The 21,485-nt window shown below is 34.8% G+C and overlaps 2 protein-coding genes across 3 annotated transcripts; both read left to right on the top strand.

Annotated features, from left to right (window-relative positions):
• Nucleotides 1–13,381: 13,381 nt before the first annotated feature.
• LOC108665598 lies at nucleotides 13,382–15,401 on the top strand. 2 transcript variants are annotated; one of them, XM_018152373.2, is made up of 2 exons: nucleotides 13,382–13,597; nucleotides 14,298–15,401. In XM_018152373.2, exon 2 carries the CDS (start codon nucleotides 14,383–14,385, stop codon nucleotides 15,175–15,177), a length of 795 nt encoding a protein of 264 aa, XP_018007862.1. In that variant the 5' UTR covers nucleotides 13,382–13,597; nucleotides 14,298–14,382; the 3' UTR covers nucleotides 15,178–15,401. The 2 variants fall into 2 exon arrangements, with proteins under 2 accessions (XP_018007862.1, XP_018007863.1); XM_018152374.2 differs by having other exon boundaries at nucleotides 13,382–13,601.
• Nucleotides 15,402–18,889: 3,488 nt separating this feature from the next.
• Nucleotides 18,890–20,590, top strand: LOC125178424. The gene is made up of 2 exons (XM_047882122.1): nucleotides 18,890–19,054; nucleotides 19,608–20,590. Exon 2 carries the CDS (start codon nucleotides 19,697–19,699, stop codon nucleotides 20,459–20,461), a length of 765 nt encoding a protein of 254 aa, XP_047738078.1. The 5' UTR covers nucleotides 18,890–19,054; nucleotides 19,608–19,696; the 3' UTR covers nucleotides 20,462–20,590.
• Nucleotides 20,591–21,485: the final 895 nt, after the last annotated feature.

Genomic DNA, 21,485 nt, shown 5'->3' with positions numbered 1-21,485 from the left:
TCTGCTTTCTTTAAATTCCAAATAAATGACTTTCAATGTTTCACCGCTCAAATTTCAGCCTCTTCTTCAATTACGCCTACCGTCGTATTACAGTTTCGTTCTCCGTAACCTCCTGGACAGAGTCGTTAAAGACGGCGTGGTGCCTATAACGGAACCAATCTCCTCTGTCGTTCATCGTCTGTAATTAGTCTTCAGTTCAGCTGCGCCCACAAAAAATACCTAGAGGTGTTTCACACATGACAAAAAATGTTAAAAGACGAAGCAATGACACGAAGATGTTTCAATACGTTCTCATAAAGACTTATGATTATGATTTTACGAATGCACTTGTTTGAACATTTCGAATGCGTGTGGTAGCAATTGCATTAAAAATACTGAAAATGGCTTCATTTCAAGCAGCTTTTCCATTACAATTTTAGAGTCAGACACCGAAAAGTTTTACTCCAAGTTACGTATCGCGCATTGGGCGATACGTAGCACTTTTTTTATCACTTTAGGCCTCTGAACAGCAATTAACTGTTACTTGATGGAATATTTTCCTCCGTTCATTTCGCTAAATAGGAAACAGGAATTTCGTCCTTTATTACGAGTAATTTAAGTTTCTTTTAATGAGCAAGAAACAGATAAAAATGTGTCTGGAAAGTTTTATAACTGCTGACTCGACATTTCCTTGTCCAACACGAAAGAACTCAGTTCGAGTTTTTTCTTTCTGAATTTCGACACTCATGATTTATAATAGTCACTCATGAAGGGAATATAGATGTTTCTCGCTAAAAATATAAAAATTTATTCTATCAGAAATATAATCATTTCGGTTATTGATGAACCATTGTAGATTTAAATAATTATTCAGCTCCCACCCTAGTGCAGAATACGGTTGAAATATTTTTCCGTTAATTTCTCACCCTTGATTCCAAATTGTTCCTCATGGTACGCCTTCAAAGCAAATAAAATAAAATAAATCATCGACATTGACTACGATTTTTCAAGCTGATTTGTGTGTAACTCCGAGATCTTTATCCTAAATCTCTCCAAACCTCAAAAATATCGGTAACTAAAATTGCTCGATGATCGGGGATATAACATATGCTAACTTGACCCATACAGACTCATATGGGTGCGCTTGCTAAAAATTTTTATTTTTCTATACAGCTACTTCTCAATGTGTGCCTCTTCTGCCGTACTCAATGCTATTTTGAAATCAATTACGATGAGTGCACGTCAATTAGATTCTTCACTTCTCACAGCTTAGATTTTGCACGAACAAACCAAACTCTACAATGAGCATTTTAATAATATTCTCTTAATTTTGTTCTGCTAGAAATGTTGAATATGTCAGTGAAAGATAATTATAGCCGCTTTAACCCATGAAAAACCTCGATGTTCTGAAACCGAAGTATTTGAGTTAACTTTTAAAATGTTATACAAAATATCTCTCACATGTTTTAAATGAATTTGAAAATACACACGAGTCAGTCCAACTAAAATTTATACACTAATCTTATTAATCAATCGGCCATTAGTATACATACTACAATTATTTGTAAGCATAGTACAAAGAACTAGTTGATCTGGGAGCTCCCACACAAGTGTTGAATGCACATACGAAGTTTTTCCCTGAAGTGAAAAGGAAGGGTGTTTAACAATGCCTAAGCCATTTGAGTTAATTAGAAATGAAAGACGTTCATAAAGCTCATTGCCACTAGTTCAATTTACCTACCAAATGACAACGTAATTAGAACGAAATTGAGAAGCAGATCTCAAAGCTACGAACAAGTGAAACTTCATCATGAAATTGCTGTAAATCCGTTGGGTGTGGGAAAACGCAATAAAAATGCACTTTAAGGTGAAAAATCTGAATGTTTTGTATATTACAAAATTATGAGGTTATAAATGATTTGAATCCGTTTCTAATTTGAAATGGCATTTCGAATGACATTCTAAACATTTTTGTAAATAAATACTCAAATTTAATTTCTTAAATACTATGATACGAACTCATCATAGGTTAAAATACCTGAAAGATTTCTATGCAGTGTATCGCCGAAAAAAATATTAGGTGAATTGGTAAGTTCGAATGAAATTTCACTTTGAAAAGATGCGTTTCAAGGTTCAAGACTGTGTTTAGAACACATTCCGGAATAATTTCAGTTTAATCAACAGTAATGATCAGCTCGCTAAGAAAAATGGAAGCAAAAATAAAAAAAATCATTTTAATTTCAAATTTCATTTTTTTTTTAATTTCATTTATTCGAATTTCATTTGTTCAAATTTAATTTGTTCAAATTTCATTTCTTCAAATTTTATTTGTTCAAATTTCATTTAAATTTCATTTTTAAGCTTAATTTTTATTTGTTAAAAAGAGTGAGAATATAAAGAATTATTTCGAGGTTTTCTGGACGTCTGCCATCTCTCTGACGTGCTTTCATTCCATTCAAATTGAGCCTTGAATATTTTTTCTCAGATACGGCAATATCCGGCCTAGAGTTCGCAAGACCTGCATATTTATCAGCGCTTCGCATGATGATTCCATAATGCGGATTTATACCAGCTAGCCCTAGAACTATACACACAAATTACTTCTCATTCAATAAAAAATTAAATTTTTCTTATGTAATTTATCACTACTGATATTGAAATTCCAGGAAGATTCCTGATGAATACAAAACACGTTCCAGAATCTACTAAACTTAAATTAATCTTAGTCAGTAAAATCCACAAATATTTTTTGCAAGTATAAGCCAGAGAAAGTGTTTAAATATTTTCAACGTTACAAGAGTCGACTTAATCAACAATTACTGATTTACACATGAAAAGGTTATAAATTGCATTTAGTTTGAAAAAATTTGGGAGTGGGAGTGCGGAACAAGAATAAATAGCAATGTTACTGTGCTGCATGTGCAACGCCCGATGTTTAGCGCTAGGTATGATGTGAATTAATAAGATGCGAATTATCAAGAAAAGGGTGCGAATTATTAGGATGTTACAGAGGGATGTATTAACTGGCTGTGATATAATGGGGTATTTTTAAATCACTCCAATCGTCGTCATTAATACGAATATTGCTGCATATAGTTGGAAAATACCTCAGATCAAAACGAAACAGATAATGCCTGCCTGACTTGTGAGGTATTTTTTAGAGTGATCGAAGGAAGAAATAAAGAAATAAAATTTAAATTTGTATTGTTATACTGTTTTTTGAGTTAAGGTTCTATAATTCACTAGCAAAATAATAATTTATTCGTGACAGAATTTCTTTTAAAAATTTTCTTGTGTGCTAAAAAAGTTGCGAATTTTATGATAACATCAAAGAAAGCATGAGCGTTCGTATATTTCCTTTTAACAAATGCTTAAACTGTTCACATTATTGTGAGTTTAGAAATCTGTGAAATTGCCCATTAATAAAAGTTGACTCTTTTGAGAGAAGAAATGCAACTCTAAAATATGCTCAATATTTTTGATATTGTGTAACCAATATTTAGGTATTTAGCTACTAAATAATCATCTTCAAATGGATGTCAAATGGCAGCCGCCAGTCGATGAGCTATCGACTTGATCATGTTTTCTTGCTCATGCTCGAGCGTGACTGAGTTTGTTGACGTAGTTACCTCTCATAACAAGCTTCGCTTATGGTAAATATGTGACCTAAAGCACCGGGATCTGATTGCGAGCCGTCCGCACTTCGTCAAGTCCTAAAATATCCGCTTGTTGTAATCTCTAGATGCCAATTTCCTGCCAGTCGGGTTCAATTTAAGGGGCAAAATACTAGCAGTGAGGCATATATTTTTATTTGGAAAGAAATACAATTTCCGGAATTTAATTAGAAAGTAATTTGAAGGGACGAAAAATTTCTTAGAGCGGATGTTTTTTTTCGACTTTCAAAATTTTTCCTTTGAACTTGAATGTGCAAAACCGTCAGCGGGTTTCTAAAAGCAATAATTAACAATTAAAAGCTCATTTCAATCATTAATTTTAAAATTCGACGACATTTTTGGCATTATTTTTTGTCAGTCTTGAGTTAGTCATTTTTGCGAAGTTTATCTTCATACAAAAATTGAGTACCACTTAAATCATCCATCGTCGATTATACAAATTTACATTCATCATCAGATGGAGGTAAGGAGGTAAATATTCTATAAATATCATGATAAACAACAAAATTTAGACACGATGAATATGTCTTGAGCCGAAATTCTGGCGCATTGGGAGTACTCTGTATTTAGAATTTCAAATTTTAATACTATAAATAATATAGAATGTATAATTTTTTAATATAAGCCCAAATATTTCAAAAACAGTACGTGACTGTATGTTACTCTTTTTGTTGAATCTCTTTTAAAGATTATTATGGAAGTTGACCCAGTTTGATTATTTCAGGAGCTAATTCCGCCAGTTACGATCCATTACATCAATCTTTATTGATTTTTCATTATATCTCGTTATCGTTATTCGAACTCCAGTGAAATTGATAAGACGCTAATTGCCCATAGATTGTACATCGTTGAATGAATGAAAGTTGTCTTGTTTTTCGGTACATTGAATTATTTTATAACGTAAAGAAAACACCAAACAGTGGAAGCAGACTCTTTTTCATCCAGAAATTCATACATCATCATACATTCATCATACATTTTCAAATTTTGTATTGCAACTGCTTTTGCAAAAGATTTTCTAATAAAACTAGAAGTGAATAAATTGTTCACACCTAACAATTTATTTCTTGTGAATCGAAATGAATTTTTTTAAACCAAACGCTGCAAAGTAAACTTTGCTGTAACAAACCGTGTCAAAAGAAAACTTCAAAAACGAATCATGAGGCACCGCATGTATTGTCTCGATCTTTCGGGCAATAGATAAATGTTACGAGCTTGCATATGGGAAGAACAAGAAAAATATCTTTCATTCAAATATCTTTCACGCTCATGTCGTAAGCCAGCACCGTGCGTGTTCTTTATCGCATTGCAGCTTTCATCATTTGGTGAGCCTTCCTATGGCTGATGCTGCTTAAAAAATATCGTCTTCAATATCGATTTCAAAATAATTATCAATAAATTTTAGTTGAAAAAATTATTTTACACCAAAAAGTGATAAATAATCTACACAGAATGTACAATAAATATACCCAGCACTTAAAGTTTCAAGCATTTAACTGCGGGAGGAAAAAAAATGCAAATTGTATTTTATAATAAAGTAATACTTAACAACGAATGCAACAAGCCCGTATATATTACTGAATCGTCGTTGGATTCAAGATCATTGAGAACTTTACTCTAGAGGAACATCAGTGTAATCTGAAAAAATTTCGTAAAATTGTACTTCATAAATTTGCTGTGGAAGATGGCTGAGTTTCAGTTTGGATACCGACGACAAGCCTCACCAAATTTAAGAGTAAATATATATTGATCAGGATTTAAATTTATTTGCACGCTATTATATTAACCAACATATAAATTGAATGTATTTTGACATTGCATTTAAAAACATATTATCAGATTTTCATTTTGCCACGTGTTCATGAATTTTATGTAAAAATATTATACCAAAATTTACCTCAACAAATTTAAAGATCCTATGTTAGAATTCTGAATCAGGGATTATGTTAGAATTCAGGGATTAGAAATCCCTGACATTCATTTTTGACATTGAAATTTATTCAACCATTGACTTGAATTCCACATGATCCTGTAAAGATCAAGTTAAGGATTCAGTGCAACACTTAGCACTGCTGCGGTAGAATTCAGCTGTGCTTTCAGAGGCCTGTTTTATTGGAGAGCTTAGATTAAGTGCGCGGCTGGTGATGCGTTTTACGAGAGATCCAAACAAGCTGAGGATTTAGCTGTGCTCAGTACGCAGACGTCCCGAGGGCATCTCTATTGCGTTTTTCGCCTCCTTTGGTACCCTGCAGGAGGAAGGATCTCGCTGGCTTTGTTTTACGACGTTAATGCCCTGCTTTGTCACGAAGACCTGGTCTACGCGATGTCCCTTTGGAATATCTTGATGCACAGCATTCTCTACTTGATGCGAGAATAGCGGTTGTTTATCGAGGGGAACGAGACTTACTTAGCAAAGATTGTCCCGATAGTACCGAGAATTGCAGGACTTGCGCACATTATGCTCGTGAGTTTCGCTCGTCGCAGAAAGCATTAGTCGAGATTTGCTAGCAGACACTTGCTAATTTAATTGCGATTTGATAGCAAGGTTTTCATCGCTCTCAGACGTGAGCTCAGCAGATTCCAGTTAGTTGCAAAGTTTAAACCGAGTAAGGTCTCAGTTCATTTTTTTACATCTTATAAAATTCCTTGAGTTGTGAAAAAAGTAATTCGCTTCTCAAGTCTACACGAAGTTGTGAGAAAATGAAGAGAAAGCTGTACATTGATCTCATATAATGTCGATCTGTTGAGAATAATTATGTTCCTAAATATGAACAATGTCGACAGAAAAATATAGCTTTTTTCATTTTGGACTTATTTATAAGCTACTGCGCTTATCTGGAATTATAGCTTATATGCAGAAATTTAACTGTCCTGAATTCAACCAAGTTAGAAAAGTGATAAAATCAAATTACACTTACTCCTCCTTTTTAGATGTGTTACTCTCGTTTAGGAGTGAAGTTCTCTTATCTTATTAATCTTCGCTCTATGAGCATATGGGTGGATATTTCAGTCCAACTAAATCCAAATTAAAGGTAGTGATTAGACTAGCTAATTATTTTTACGTAGAAATATAATCATTGATTTTTCACCACAAGACCCATTACCGGAACCTTCATCGATTTTTAGTTAACTGTAAAACGGGATTATCTTAACAGGAACAGCATTACGTATAATCACAATTTTCCTTTTCTCTATACTATGAAGCAAGTAAACGAATTGATACATTATTCTATTAATTCGCTCTGATAAGATTTTAAGCTAATTACGTTGCATTATTTTCCAAAATTATTAGTAATTCTGTCGTAGGTGACGATATGATATTTGATTTATTATTTATTATTATTTATAAATACTGCTGTATATATTAATATGTATATTTTATTAATGATTATTTATTTAAAATAAATTTGGCGCTTTTGTACTGCAGTTCCCCTGGTACCAGGCCATTCGTTAATAATTGATGCTGTCAACAGCCTCCGAGGACACGAATAATTGCTTTCAATATTCCAGTGTCCATTGGAAAATAAAACCCTTTTTCCATTCAGGTAAATTATTTCAGCTTATATTTGCAGGAAATGTTTCTTAAAAAAAATTTTCCTAAGAAAATGTATCTCATTTTACAAGGTATTTCAATATCGTTTCAGAAAGCGTGAAGTAAACATTAGGAATTTCCAACATACTTTTTAAGAAGTTTTATGGATGGAATGATGTATTTTTTAAGTAATGCTAGAGTTTTCCGTCATGTAATAGATAATATTTATTTTAAAATGCTCACAAATACTCCTAAAATACTAATCTGCAAATATGTATAATGTTCAATAATATGACTAAATTTCGTCCCTTGATAGCTCAGCTTTCATGGTGCAATATATACTAGGTACATACAGTGTATACCATACGTTTATCCCTATTATTATACATAACTTTTTCATACATTTCTGCATGAAAATTGACCCAAATGTTTACCAGATCCAATTCCAAAGAACTAAAAGGAAAATATATATGATAAATCAAAGTTTTTTTGAAGCCCCATGTACAATATTCAATGCCCTGTTAACAATATCTTTTTGAAGTGTCTATTAATTTCACAGCCCAATTTGTGTATATTTTCTGTAATTGTAATTATTGTGTATTATGTATTGTGTATTGTGTAATATTGTGTAATTATTGTGAATTATTGTGACTAATTTTCTGTAATTAGACCTTACAATTCTTTTACTGTAGACCAATAAGCCATTTTGCAAATTCACGCGATCAAATACATTCAATTCAGCTGAATTAATTGACTCTGGAATAAATAACCTCAAGCAGCATATGTTGCGACCAGTACCTATATAATAATGTCTTCCGTCCCTTTCTAATTTGTAACTAACTTGAACTTTAATGTTTATTCAATATTTTTTGTGTAAGTTCGCATTAAAACAACTGGAGTCAATGCTGATCGATTTAACATAGATTTTCCTTCTTCACAACTAGCGTTCAAATTTTGTGAATAATAGAGATAAGCTGCGCCAATATTATAGTGCCCAGTCAGACAAAAGGATGCATCACTGAACAAGCAACGCTGGCCACTTAGCAAATTTACCGAGAGACTTGATATGGATGATGCTCTGGCTATCACAATATTATTCCACTAACAATAGAAGTAAATAACCATTGGGACCTAATACGAAATGATGGGATAATAAAATATATTTACGCTCCAGTATAAATACATTTACTTCCCATTTATTGGCACATTCTCATAGACGGCCAGCCAACAATGCATAGCTATATAAACTGGAAAATTCTGGAAACAAATTCAAAATCTTGAAACATTGACGTACGCAACTATCCTATACCCCATAATAAAAAATTTTATTTCGTTTTGAATTTTATTGTCCAATCATTAAATATCTGAATTTCAAATAATTCAGAAAATAAGTATTTGTTTCTGAGTGAATTAGTTGTGGATTTTTAAAAATATACTTAGTCCCACTGATCAATGCGCGCATAATAAATTTTATCTCTGAAAATTTCGAACTCCAAAATCTTAAAGAAGAATTTATTGTTATCGCATTTTTTAGTCATCTGCTGTTAAAAAATTTATCCAATCCCCATATTCTGACAATAGCAATAATAATTTTATAAATTAGAGTAATTTCCATCTGTTTAACAGTGGTTCACACGCTTTATACGAGTAAATTCAATGAATGGTGAGCGTGGTATAATAGAATAGCACGGCGCGAGACTAGCTTATAGGTCTTTGTGTCTCTATAGAATGCAGGCAAGCCATATTCAAAATCCTGAGTACACTAATAAGCTTTTCGTGAGGTATTCCCGATATTATAACTATAAAAATTCCAATTCAAGCATCCTTAATTATTATTCTCTTTATTTTTCACGAAATTAAGAATATATTCATTCAGATCAGAGTATAATGTTTGAAGAGGAACCTTTCCTCGTGATCAGTATCGTTTACTCATATTTTGTCGCAAAAATTAGATAATTTGACTAGGGGTTCCTTGTTACAACTTCTCAAGGTATAATTAACGGTTTTTAAATTATAAGACTTAACACTATTCGTATTCATTAATTGATCACCATCATGCAGTGGTTATTAATCATAAACATATCTTTCTTTCATTCGTTTGTCTTCGTATGATACTATCATGCCAATTAAATTTAATGAAATAGCTCAAATTAAATTTCAGTTTTTCATGTTCATTAAATTTCATGTGCAACCACCGTTGAGAAGTGCATGCATGAGAAGAAGTGTTGAGAAGTGCATGTCATAAAATTTCCAATTATACTATATATAAGTAATTTCATTTTTAGTAGTTTCATGCCATTATAAATACTTGTCAGGACACGCTGTATGAATTATTCTTTAGGAATTCAATCAAAATGATTACCTGAGTGTGATCTTTTTGGGTGCGGAAGAGTTCAGACGAGAAATTTGAAAAAAATTGCGTTGTAATTAATCGAATTAAAAATTTTCCCAAAAATCATAACTTGCTTTAGAAATGCACCCAAAACAATAAACAAATCATCGAATCGAAATCGAATTCTGTCGCAAAAACAAATAATAAAAAATTTTAAGGGATAGACGCCGTTTAGCATTATTAACGTAAGATGAAGAGACAACAATATTGCTTTTATAACTCTTTATTAGTTCGAAAGTAATACAGTCATTGTAGTTTTGAGTTACAGAAAGAGAGCTGCGGAATTCTATTAATTGTTGAAAGATTGATATGCCTTGGAAAGCCGCGGTTGTGAGTCCTGTCCGGATGTAATGTGGTTTAGTGAAAAAAGATTCAGAAAAAGATTTTATTTAGGTTTCATTTTGATTGATCATAACTTGCTTCGAAAATGCACCCAAAATAATAAACAAATCATCGAATAGTAGGCCTAATCGAACGGTCGGAAAAAACATTATGTCTTTGCAAGAAATTTAGCGAATTATTTTTTTGTGGGGGGGGGTAGAGAGAGAGAAGCCTCGCGACTTGAGTTCAAGCCACAATGCTCAGCTAGAAAAAAAAGGTTGAACTTGAATCTGAATCTTACTCTACAACATGTCTTTTTACCCTAAAGCTTGTCATCACTTAGCTTTATCCTTACACTCCTGACGTGCCAAATCAAATAGAAATTAATATACCCCTTCCCGTAGCCTGCACGTTCTCAGTGCTCACTCTCTTCATATATATTTGCAACCTCCATAAAAAATTTAAGAGCTCTAACAGTTGAACCTTGTAGTTATTGCAATCCACTTCCTGGCTTTTCTCACACTCATTTTGCCATCACTCCAACCTCTCATCCATCCGGGATCACCTCCATGCAGGGCCTTTATTTCTCACATCTATAAGAACGCATGCCACCGTGAGGCACTCTGCTGTTTCGTTCGCACTCGAATAGCGAATAAAATATTCATTCCCTCTTCCTACGTGTACAAAGATACTTTTAAAAACTGCATTTCTCCACTTCACGGTTTTGCATTAGCGTATAGTTTGAAACCCATTCCAATTTCTAGGCTCTGCTTATGTTGCATTGTATGCATGTGTATTAGTTGCATCGCATGCACCATTGATACCATGCATTGCTGTTAAGTAACAAAAATTATGGTTCGATTTGAAGTAAATGTTTCAAAACTGCACATCTAAGGATGGTAATTCGACTGCTCCTCACACATAGAAAACATATTTATAAAAACTATACCTCAGAAACCGACAGGAAATTTGCGATTTCCCTTTCACACTATACTGTTAATCATGCAAACTATTCTCACGATATCTTTTCTTCGTCGATCTTAGGTTATGATACATTAATACTGTGAGCTTTCGCCGTAAGTGATTTATTGGCTGAATGGCGCATATATCACTAAATTGTTCTATTTTATTAGGCATTCAAATTTTGAAAAGTGCCGAAATTACTTTAATTAAGCTAACTATAGTTTTGGGTTAATCACCCAAGTTTCTTAGGTAAATGACAGTTAAGAAACTATTCATACCTTTCTGGAGGCGGATCAGCATTATTTACAATTCAAGAAAATATTAATTATTACAATATGTAATATATGCACATCTATTCATAACAAATATTTTAAACGTTGTTTCCGTATTATTCAAGAATTATTGCCATCAGTTTGATTCCAAATGAAGGAAGTAAATAATTACGTACCTACAGTTCGGTACACAAAAATAAACCGAAATATTAATGACGGGAGAATTGTACATCTATTGTTCTAAATTATATCTCAAGGGAACTTTTGGTATATTGACAAAATGACAGAAAATGTAGTGCATAATGTCCTTATCGTGCGCTAACGATGCATCCTGACGCGATTAAAATGCGACAGTCAAGCATTGAAATGCCCCTTCTCTCTGTCCCGACCGTTATCAACTCCAGATAAGAGAACACTCAGAACAATACAGGAAAAGTAGAGCTATCAAGAATTGCTTTAAAAATATATATATTCTGTCGCTTCAGACATCATTTGCTGCATTTCTCAGCTGACTTCCAAGATCCGTTTTTATATTGTGTTGAAAAATATTAAATAATGCAACGATAATCCATGTTTCTTTCTTCTCAAATATTATTCATGACTAATTAGTTTATTTATTGTCATCTGCAATTATTACTGTCTTGAGTAAAATAGGTTTTGAAAAGTTTTGAATTTTCATTTATTTCATAATAACTTAATCAATGAAATGGTTTTTAATCTTGATGATGACGAGAAAGAAATGATGAAAGCCAAGATACCTACTTTGTGGTGCACTCCTGCCAAATTTTCATGAGACTATAATTAGTTTAAAAAAACATGCCTGTGGGTACCGTATGTGCACATATAAAATTAAAATTAACATATATTTTTACGGCCGAGCAAGAAAGCATGCCGGAACAACACGATACGTTATAAAAAATAACTGCATTGATGCCAGGAGTAAAAATATACCACTGACACATTACCGTTCTAAGCTTAAATAATGAATACAGGCTATTACATACTTCACTTTTGAACTTGGATAATCCCAGAACAAATTATACAAAGAACATCATCTCATCACTCATAACATAAATCGTATTGTCCGTTGATGGATGGATGGATATATTCCGAGTACTTATTTCATTAAAAGTCAGAGATTTTGCAAAACAGAACTGGCGGCGATCGTCTTTCCTTAAAAACTACCATCAAATAAATGAGTAAAGGTTCAGACGTTTCGTAATTTTCACACATGCCATTTAAATTTTTCCTGCGGATGCCTCTCCGTCTACTAGACGCGAGCGTGGACGGAATTATTTCAATGATTAAAATCCATTTATAACATACGAAATAAAATGAATGCTTGGTAATTGCATTCTTTTTTAGTCCTGCACAGCATGTATTTTAGCATATCATTTGATTGCTATCTATACATAATTTTGCACATGTCGCTCCTCCTATAATTTTTGTCGCAAAAAGAGAGAGGGAGGGAAAGGAGTGTTATTGAGTTGGTGTCTTCAGAGCCAGCTCCGGCTTTACAAGGCTGCTGTCGTAGTTATGAAGGCAGCTTATTACTACCCATCCGTTACATTTATCTTAACCGTTTGGGGGCGACTAACATTCAACATCAATCCACTCACCACACCAGCAACATTAGTTCATTCCCTGTGCATGGACAGAAGAGTCACGCGTATCATTCTTTGAAAATATGTTATCTACTTCTTATCTTGTTATAGCGTGAACGAAGTAAGGCTATAAGAACAAATTGCCAAGGTAATGGAGAACAGTTTAATTCAAAGTCTATGTGATATAAAATACCACTTCTCCTGAACCTAATCGACATTTCTGCAGTGTAAGAAAAGTAAATTAATTTATGATCAAAATTCGTCTTACTTAGTAAAGTAATTTATTTTTGAATCAATCGAAAATTTCCTCAATAATAATAGCACATAGTGTTAACCCAAAAAAACGGTTTTCCACAGATCTTGATTTCTCTGGCTTTTTGATGCGTTTAAAGAAGAATATCATCCAGAAATTATTCTTTGTTCGTTTGCGATCGAGCAGATGTTTTCTATGGCATATTATAAAAAATAATGTGAATAAGGATTATCACGTTAAATATTCATTTAATTCATTTGTGATAAGCAACATTGCTGCAACGTTGAAGCTCCAACTTAATATAAGGTAATCTAACTTCAATGTGAAGAGGTATACACGCGTTTCTCTTTAGGAGAACGTTCGATACGCGTTCTGTACTCGTTGCCTGAACGAACCTAGTGTCGCCTTTAAGAAGGTTTAACCGTGCACTGCGTGCAGCTGTTTATCATTCGTACTAGAGTACGAACTACGAAGAAAGAGGGCACTCGTGAATTTTGACCTGTGTTAAAGTTTTATGCTAAGACACCAAAAAGCAGAGACTAAGAAACTAACTTTGAAGAAATCAAGTATCCATCAGTGTCTCTGTAAAGTCTCCAATTCATTAACTGTGAGTACCTAAGGGCTAAGTTTGCTCCCGACACGAATTCACTTCGATTAATATGTGTAAAGTTGCGTAATATAGTGGAATTTATTAGTTCATCTGTAGTGCATAACATCAAACGTAAGAACGTAGATTTTTGTCTCTTTTAACTTTTTACAGGCGCATTTATTTTGCAGTTTGCTCATAAAATTTGCTTTAACTGAAAGAATAAATTCTACTGTTGCTCAATTGTCACGTTTTCTATGATTCCGGTAGTCGCTCAAAGAAAATTTCTTTAGTCAACTACTTTATTTCAATCCCCGAAAACGGACACATCGCGAAATTGAAATGACAGCTGATTTACTACAGCCACTTACGAAAATATTTTTAAGCTGGGAGTTGAACTGTTGAAATGAATTAGTTTGTGATTTGTTTCAATTCGGAATAAAACAGTCGTAGGAAGTTGCAATATACTAGTACCCACTACCCAATAGGATCATAGGATGTTGCGATTTCTGTTCTATAATAAAAATTAGTTCGTGCTTAAACTAAATTATTATATTTTATTTGAGGAGGTGTATGTTTGAAATTTAAAAAGATGTATAGCCGTGCGCTTATCCACGCAATTGAACTGAATAGATGTTGTGGCTGACATTAGCTCACATTGTAAGTATGTTGGATACGGCTTGACAATTGTAATCTAACATTGAATATTGATTATCTACAGGTTTCCTGATCGCTCCGAGGCCAACTATAAACGACCCACAAACACGCCGTCAAATTTGTTGAACTATTTTGCTGTCACATTCGAAATGGAACTCTTATCGACGCTGCTGGATGGCACAAGGAGGACGTTCCCGTGGCTGAAAGATAACGACGGTCGGCGTCGTCAGTGCACAGTGAAGCTCATGGTCCGGCAGATTGACGGTGGCGTGGCCGAACACTGGGCGCTTTATTTCGATTGGACCGATCGAGCTGCCACGTACGAAGCCAACGACGAAGACGGGTACCTAATTCCTTACTGGAATAGAGGTTATCCGGATGTTACCTACACGTGGACGATGTCTCGTCGCTTTAGCTTGGAGTGCTCACCCCAACAAATCAATTCTAAGGCCCGCCAAATTTCCCTGAACGGCTTACCCTACTTACTGACTGATAGGAACTGTCACCATTGGGCCATTGAACTCGCTTCGCAGGTTGGTCTCAACATCAATGAAGCTCTGGAAAGTTACCTTCCTGGAGATTTGAAGAGCGTCATCAACTTTGGGTATGCCATCAACAACGCAACGCAATGTTTCTCCCAGGCGGGGTCATTGTTCGCTGGGTCAACGGTCTCCTCGAACACAGGTCACGCTCGTGCCCTGGCTCGAGCTGCTCCAGAGGCCGCGATGGTTTCCTCCAGAGTATCTCGCGCCTCTGCCAGGGCAATGGATGGCGCCGATGGACGACAGTTGCAAAGGATAAGCAGCGACGACTCGACGGAACAAACTTTCAAGGCCGTGGCTGGGGCCGTTATGTTCGCAGGATATGCTCTTGGAACCCTACTAAAGAATATTGCTGGTGATGAGGATGAGTCACCAACCACTCAGTCTAGAAGAAGTAATTAATGAGATTTCTACTAAAATGTGCATATAGAATCTAAAATAATTAGATAAATGCCTTGTCTGTTCTGGTGCTTATAGATTTGCAAAATAACTCATCTTCTACTGAAAAAAAATTATTTCCCGGTCCACACTCCACAATCATGAACAAGAAGTGTGGCTGCTTGTAGTTTAAATATTTTTTGAAAAGGCTTTCTCATGAGGCACGATGCCTGTGGCTGTGAAAGAATTTTTTTTAAGGGCTTTATAAGTTGATTATGCCTTTAAACTTGTGCACTTAACTTGCTACAGTAAGCATTTTTCCTTCAAAAATCGGGCATAATTTATGAAGTAGAACGTGTAGGAATATCTTCTCAAGACATTCCGGTATTTGAAGAGAATCTATACCGAGTATTTCATTGATTTTTTTCTCTTTATCAAAATTTTCGGGTCAATTGGGTTGTAACAAATTGATTTATTGCAGCCCGGTAAAATCTGGCTGATTTATTTTTTTTACAGTTATGGACTTTCCTTGTGGTTATTTTGTTTGATAACAAAACCATAACTCGTAACCTTTAAATATTAATTAGCTGCATTAATAAAGCGTCCAAATGCGAAGCTCGCAAGCTAGTAATGAATGTGTTTCAAAGCACGTAACAGAAATGTCATTCTTCAGATAAATGATCTGAATGAGTTGGCTTTGTACAGGATTAGGAAATTGTTCACGTGGTTTTTGACAATTGGCAAAATTTTATTGCTCGTTTCCAAACCTGGCAAATTATGATAAGATGTCAATCAATGATATTCTTTGATGATTATTGTAATAACTTTCTCGTATGAGATTATTTTATAATCATGAATGTTCTTCAATGATATTAGGTATTGCTTAATATAGTTTGTACAGTTCAGTCTTTTTGTTCAATTATGCTTTACAATTTTTCTCACACGTCCATTATATACATTGTGTTAATTAGCACAAGGTTTTATGGACGATGTAGAGGTGTTTTTTTTATTTCTATTGTTCCGCTAATAATTAGAACTAATCTTTTACTAATCATCGTTGCTTCAATCATAATTGAAGACGCTAATCCGTAATTCAATAGTTTGAACACTCAATAATTTTGAGGGATTTTTGCATTTTTCTGTGGAGTAAAAATAAAAATAGCATCTAATTATTTTTCTCTGCTTTTGGAAAAGTTTCAAGCTGTTTGATAGTTCTCTTGATTTATTTAACTTCAAATTTATTTTAAATTATGATTAGTTAGCGAATTCGTATAGCATGGTATAAATGTGAACCTAGTGGCCTTTTCAAGTGCCAGCTATACGATGGTCATAGTTCGCGTTAGGTTAAGCATAAATCGCGCATATTTTAGCCTTGTGCTTAAAAGGACATTGTAATTTTTAGCTAATAAAGTTTATATTTGTTACGATGTTCTCTATCTTCCTTCATTGACTGTAGGGGCAGTATAGTAACATTGACGTTACAAACATGTTCATAGCACTGAAGAAGCTTGATATAGCAATTCGCTGCTACCTTATTCTGATGATATTGATAATGATCAGACTATGAAGAAGCTCAGAAAAGCGTTTCATTTAGGTTTTGCTCTTCGAGTGGGTGCAATAAATCCGTGAAGGCTTTAATTCGCTTAAACACGATATGTCTAAGGATTTAAGTTAAAAAAGTGATGTTAAATTTGATAGAATTCTCGATCTGAGCCTAAAATTCTTATATTGTCATCTAATCGTCTAATCACTAATGTATTGTCGTTTTCCTGATAAGCTACGTAAGATGTTGTAATTTTCCCAGACACCAATAAGGTTTAGATAGAACATGCCTCACAATCGTTGTGTACACGTTGTATGTAATCAACCATACCAGTTCGACGATGTTATCATATCTCGGAGTGTTTCCTTTTTTAGAAGACGCCGCCATGACAATCGCCGGAGAAGGCAAATGCTACCCATCAGCCTCTAATATGTAGGTAAATATGAAGTTTATTTTACCCAATATCATATGCCGATTATTTTGCACGTTAAAGGAGTTTAATTTTTATATAACGGTGGACTGCTGGGATCTAGTGAGTGACGCCTGGAAACAGTTTCAAATCATTTCAAGATTATCTTGTCTTAAAGCTGGAAACACTTTTTTGTAGAAAAGAATACTAACTCAAAATCTTTCATGACTTAGCAAATGTTCGCGCACCACGCCCAAAAGACCGTTATTGGTACAATCGTAAAAAGTTGGAAACCACTTTTCACATATGCAATGCAACCATGAACAGTATTCTGGAATAAATGTAATCGCTTATAATCACATTCGCACCAAGTCTAAGCTTTGACTCTTACACATGTGTTTGTTGTCTTGAGCAATCATTTTTGAGATTATCCCACCTTAATTTCAAGAGAAATGTACTTTTGCATTGAAATACAATTATAAATGTTAACATGCGAGTGTCGATACAATTGGGGATAAATGTATGATTGTTGAGTTGATACAAGAATGAATGGTGATACAAGAATGAGTATTTAAATCGCGTTTTTTGCTCGTAAACAAAAAGATGTATTAAAAGACGTGTAGAAGGCATGAGTTCTATGTCGCGATCTATAACAACAGCGGCTAGCTCTTGCTGCATAAACACCGTGGATGCGGCAATAATATATCAACAAAAAAGATTGCATTAGATAGATTCAACTTAGTTCTTTCATTTCTTTTCACACTGTTCCACATTTTTGCAAGCGTCATAATCGTTCTTTGTCATTTTTTTCAGACCACCGATTTTCCCTTGATAACTCTTAGGTGCGAGTGTTTAATTTCAGTTAAAAAAATTCTACCTTCTACCCACTCATCTCGGCCCGCTCCCTGATTCTGAAATGTTTTTTTAGAGGAGGCATGAAATCTTCATTCCCTCACCAACCAAAATGGATCTTTTCCTTCATGGACAAATGGTTTAACTTATGCTATATAAAAATATGAAGTTAATCTAGTTATGACTCATTTGTTGTGGCATCTTCTCAATTCATAAATCGATTTGAGAAAGAATATCACTATTTCTGTTAGTAGAGAAAAATAGATGTGAACAAATTTATTTTATAAATGATTATTTTTTCTCTTACTACTTATTATGCCGGTAAACTTAACAAATCAAATGTGTTTGACATTAAAACTCAATTATGAATTGGGACCTGTATTTTGCAAAAAATCCTGATTTGCATGTGGTTAATGCATAGAATATCCACGCTTACATCTTTTACATGGACTTTAAAAAGTCATTTTAGAAAAGAATGCCATGAAAAAATTAAATGTGTAAAATCTACTGGAAAATAATTATCATTAATAAAAAAAATATAACTCAGTACTCACTGCAGTGAGTGACAGAGAGCGCATTTTCTCGTCGACGAAAACTTGAGGTCACGGACAGACGGACAGACGGACAGACAGACAGACAGACAGCCAGACGGACGGACGGACATGGCGAGCACAATAGTACATTTTTTCCATAAATGAGAAAATGCGCTAAAAATACTCATAAATTCTACGGTGCTAAGCATCTAACAGACAAAAAGCATAACGTCTACGTTGAGGCTGTTACTCTTTGTACGATAAGCTAACCATGATTGCGACAAGATATGCACGTGTTTATCTTTGGACGCGTTCTGTACTGCCAATGTTGCTTGAACGGACCTTGTATCGCATTTAAAAGGGCTTAGCCGTGCTGCAGCAGATCACTTCTATCGGGACACGAAGCAAGTATTAACTGCCGACCTGTGAAACAGTGCCGACTACTATTAAAAATCCCAGAAAATCAGAGAGGAATAAAATAAATCTGAAGATTTCACCATTGCTTACACTGTCTTCCATTTATTTGAGGCGAAGAGGTTCTCATAAATTTGTAACAATTTGAAGGTGAGTGACATCTTCCTGACTAGGGTGTGAAAGACTTTGGGAGGGAATTTTTATGATTAAAGAATAATGATAGCCAGCAAACACCAGCAAGACGAGTCTTTATAATACAGGCATAAAATTATTTCAATAAAGAATATCCGGCATGAAGAATGGACTCGGAACGCTATGTGTATATCATGTCGGCTGAGACGTTGAAAATAAAGTAATCAAGTTGGTAGTTCCGACTATGTTCTCGAGTTCACTTGATAAACTTTTGGTTCGAACATTCAGCCTTATCTACATCCTTATAAACTGCAAGCTATACTACTCGGAAATAATTTCATTTCATCAATACTGGCTGTAATCTGAATTTCTTGTATACATTTCAAATTATGCGTGCGTTTGTTTTAGAAACTTGTGATATGAAACCGAATGGGTGATTTGAGCGCTTGCACACGCAATACCAATTGTCCAGCTATATCACTAAGATTTAATATTTGATACAGGGGTTAGCATGATCACACATAATAATTAAGTTGAACATGGGTCCAAAATTGAAATATATTATCCTCAGGTCTCCTGCTCGCTCAGAGGCCAACTCCTAAACGACCCACAAACGCGCCGACCAGTTTGTAGAAGAATTATTTGGTTGTCACATTTAAAATGGATTTGCTTTCGACGCTGCTTGATGGCACCAGAAAAACGTTTCCGTGGCTAACAGATAACGACAGTCGTCGTCGTCAGTGCACAGTGAAGCTCATGGTTCGACAGATAGACGGTGGCGTGGCCGAACACTGGGCGCTCTGTTTCGATTGGACGGATCGAGATGCAACTTACGAAGCCAATGACGAAGACGGGTACCTTATTCCTTACTGGAATAGAGGTTATCCGGATGTTACCTACATGTGGAAGATGTCTCGCCGCTTTAGCTTGGAGTGTTCACCCCAACAAATCAATTCTAAGGCCCGTCAAATTTCCCTGAACGGTTTACCCTACTTACTGACTGATAGGAACTGTCACCACTGGGCCATTGAGCTCGCTTCGCAGGTTGGTTTTAACATCGATGAAGCTCTGGAAAGTTACCTTCCCGGAGGCTTGAAGAGCGTCATCAACTTTGGGTATGCCATCAACAACGCAACTCAATGTTTCTCCCAGGCTGGGTCATTGTTCGCTGGGTCAACGGTCTCCTCGAACACAGGTCACGCTCGTGCCCTGGCTAGAGCTGCTCCAGAGGCCGCGATGGTTTCCTCCAGAGTATCTCGCGCCTCTGCCAGGGCAATGGATGGCGCCGATGGACGACAGTTACAAAGGACAAGCAGCGATGACTCAACGGAACAAACTTTGAAGGCCGTGGCTGGGGCCGTTATGTTCGCAGGATATGCCCTTGGAACCCTACTGAAAAACATTGCCGATGATGAAGATGAGTAACCAACCACTCAGCCTGTAAAAAGTAATTAAGGAAATTCATACTAAAATTTACGAAGAAAACTTTGTGTTATTAGGTAAATTACTTGTGTATTCTGGTGCTAATTGATTTGGTAATTACTTTTTCTTCTACTGGACATCAACTACGTGACATTTGTCCCTAAACAATCAGCTGTAATTTATGTCTGAGAAACGAATTGGAATATCTTCACACGTCATTCCATGAATTGAATGGAAACTATACTGGCTTGTTCGTTGATATATATGTATTGATTTGCTTTCATTTTCGTATTCGCGTATCGATTAAAGGGTATAAAATAAGTTTTTTACGTAACATTTCTCTTGTTTGATGTGATCTTTAAGAGTTATTACACGGTCACTATTCCTCCGATTTTGAATGTTTAATGTGTTTAATATTCAACGCGCGCACCCTATAATAGGAAGTTTACCAAAACACATAGTACAAGTTTAATTATGAGAAATGGATTTCCTAAAGCGTTTGACTCGTACAGTACTATGAAGACTGTTTACGTTGTTTTTGTTTTCAATGAAAAACTTTATTGTTCGATTTCGATCCTGACAAATTATATATTATGGCATAAATAGCAGTCATATATATATGCTTGAGAACATTCAAGGTCAGTCATACAACCATACTTTACGATGATGTTTGATGCTGATTGTAGGTATTACTTTATTATTTAGAAAATATTTTATGGTGAAAACGTTTTTTAACGATATAACTCACAGATTGAAATAGGTTATAAGTATACGTACCTCTTAGTTTAAATTTGCTTGCTTATTTCTACCACACGTACAGTAAATGTCTTAATTTGCACAAAGCTTTATCGGTGAAGCAAAAGTGTTTTAATTTTATTATTCCTTAATGATTGACTTCCTTTTTTACAGTAAACGATTGAAGACGCCAATCCTTGATTGCTGATAAATTCGAAAATTAACTATAAACTCAACTGATCTACGGTACTATAAATCGTTTTTTGAACAGAAATTAAGAATAAAGTTAGAT

Source organism: Hyalella azteca, unplaced genomic scaffold, assembly GCF_000764305.2.
Source record: "Hyalella azteca isolate HAZT.00-mixed unplaced genomic scaffold, Hazt_2.0.2 contig9708, whole genome shotgun sequence".
NCBI classification, from domain to species: Eukaryota; Metazoa; Arthropoda; class Malacostraca; order Amphipoda; family Hyalellidae; genus Hyalella; species Hyalella azteca.
This window is presented reverse-complemented; position numbering and strand designations above follow the sequence as displayed.

Excerpts from the sequence above, each read along its gene's own strand:
- LOC125178424 (XM_047882122.1), top strand. The coding sequence starts at position 19,697 with ATGGATTTGCTTTCGACGCTGCTTGATGGCACCAGAAAAACGTTTCCG.
- LOC108665598 (XM_018152373.2), top strand. The coding sequence starts at position 14,383 with ATGGAACTCTTATCGACGCTGCTGGATGGCACAAGGAGGACGTTCCCG.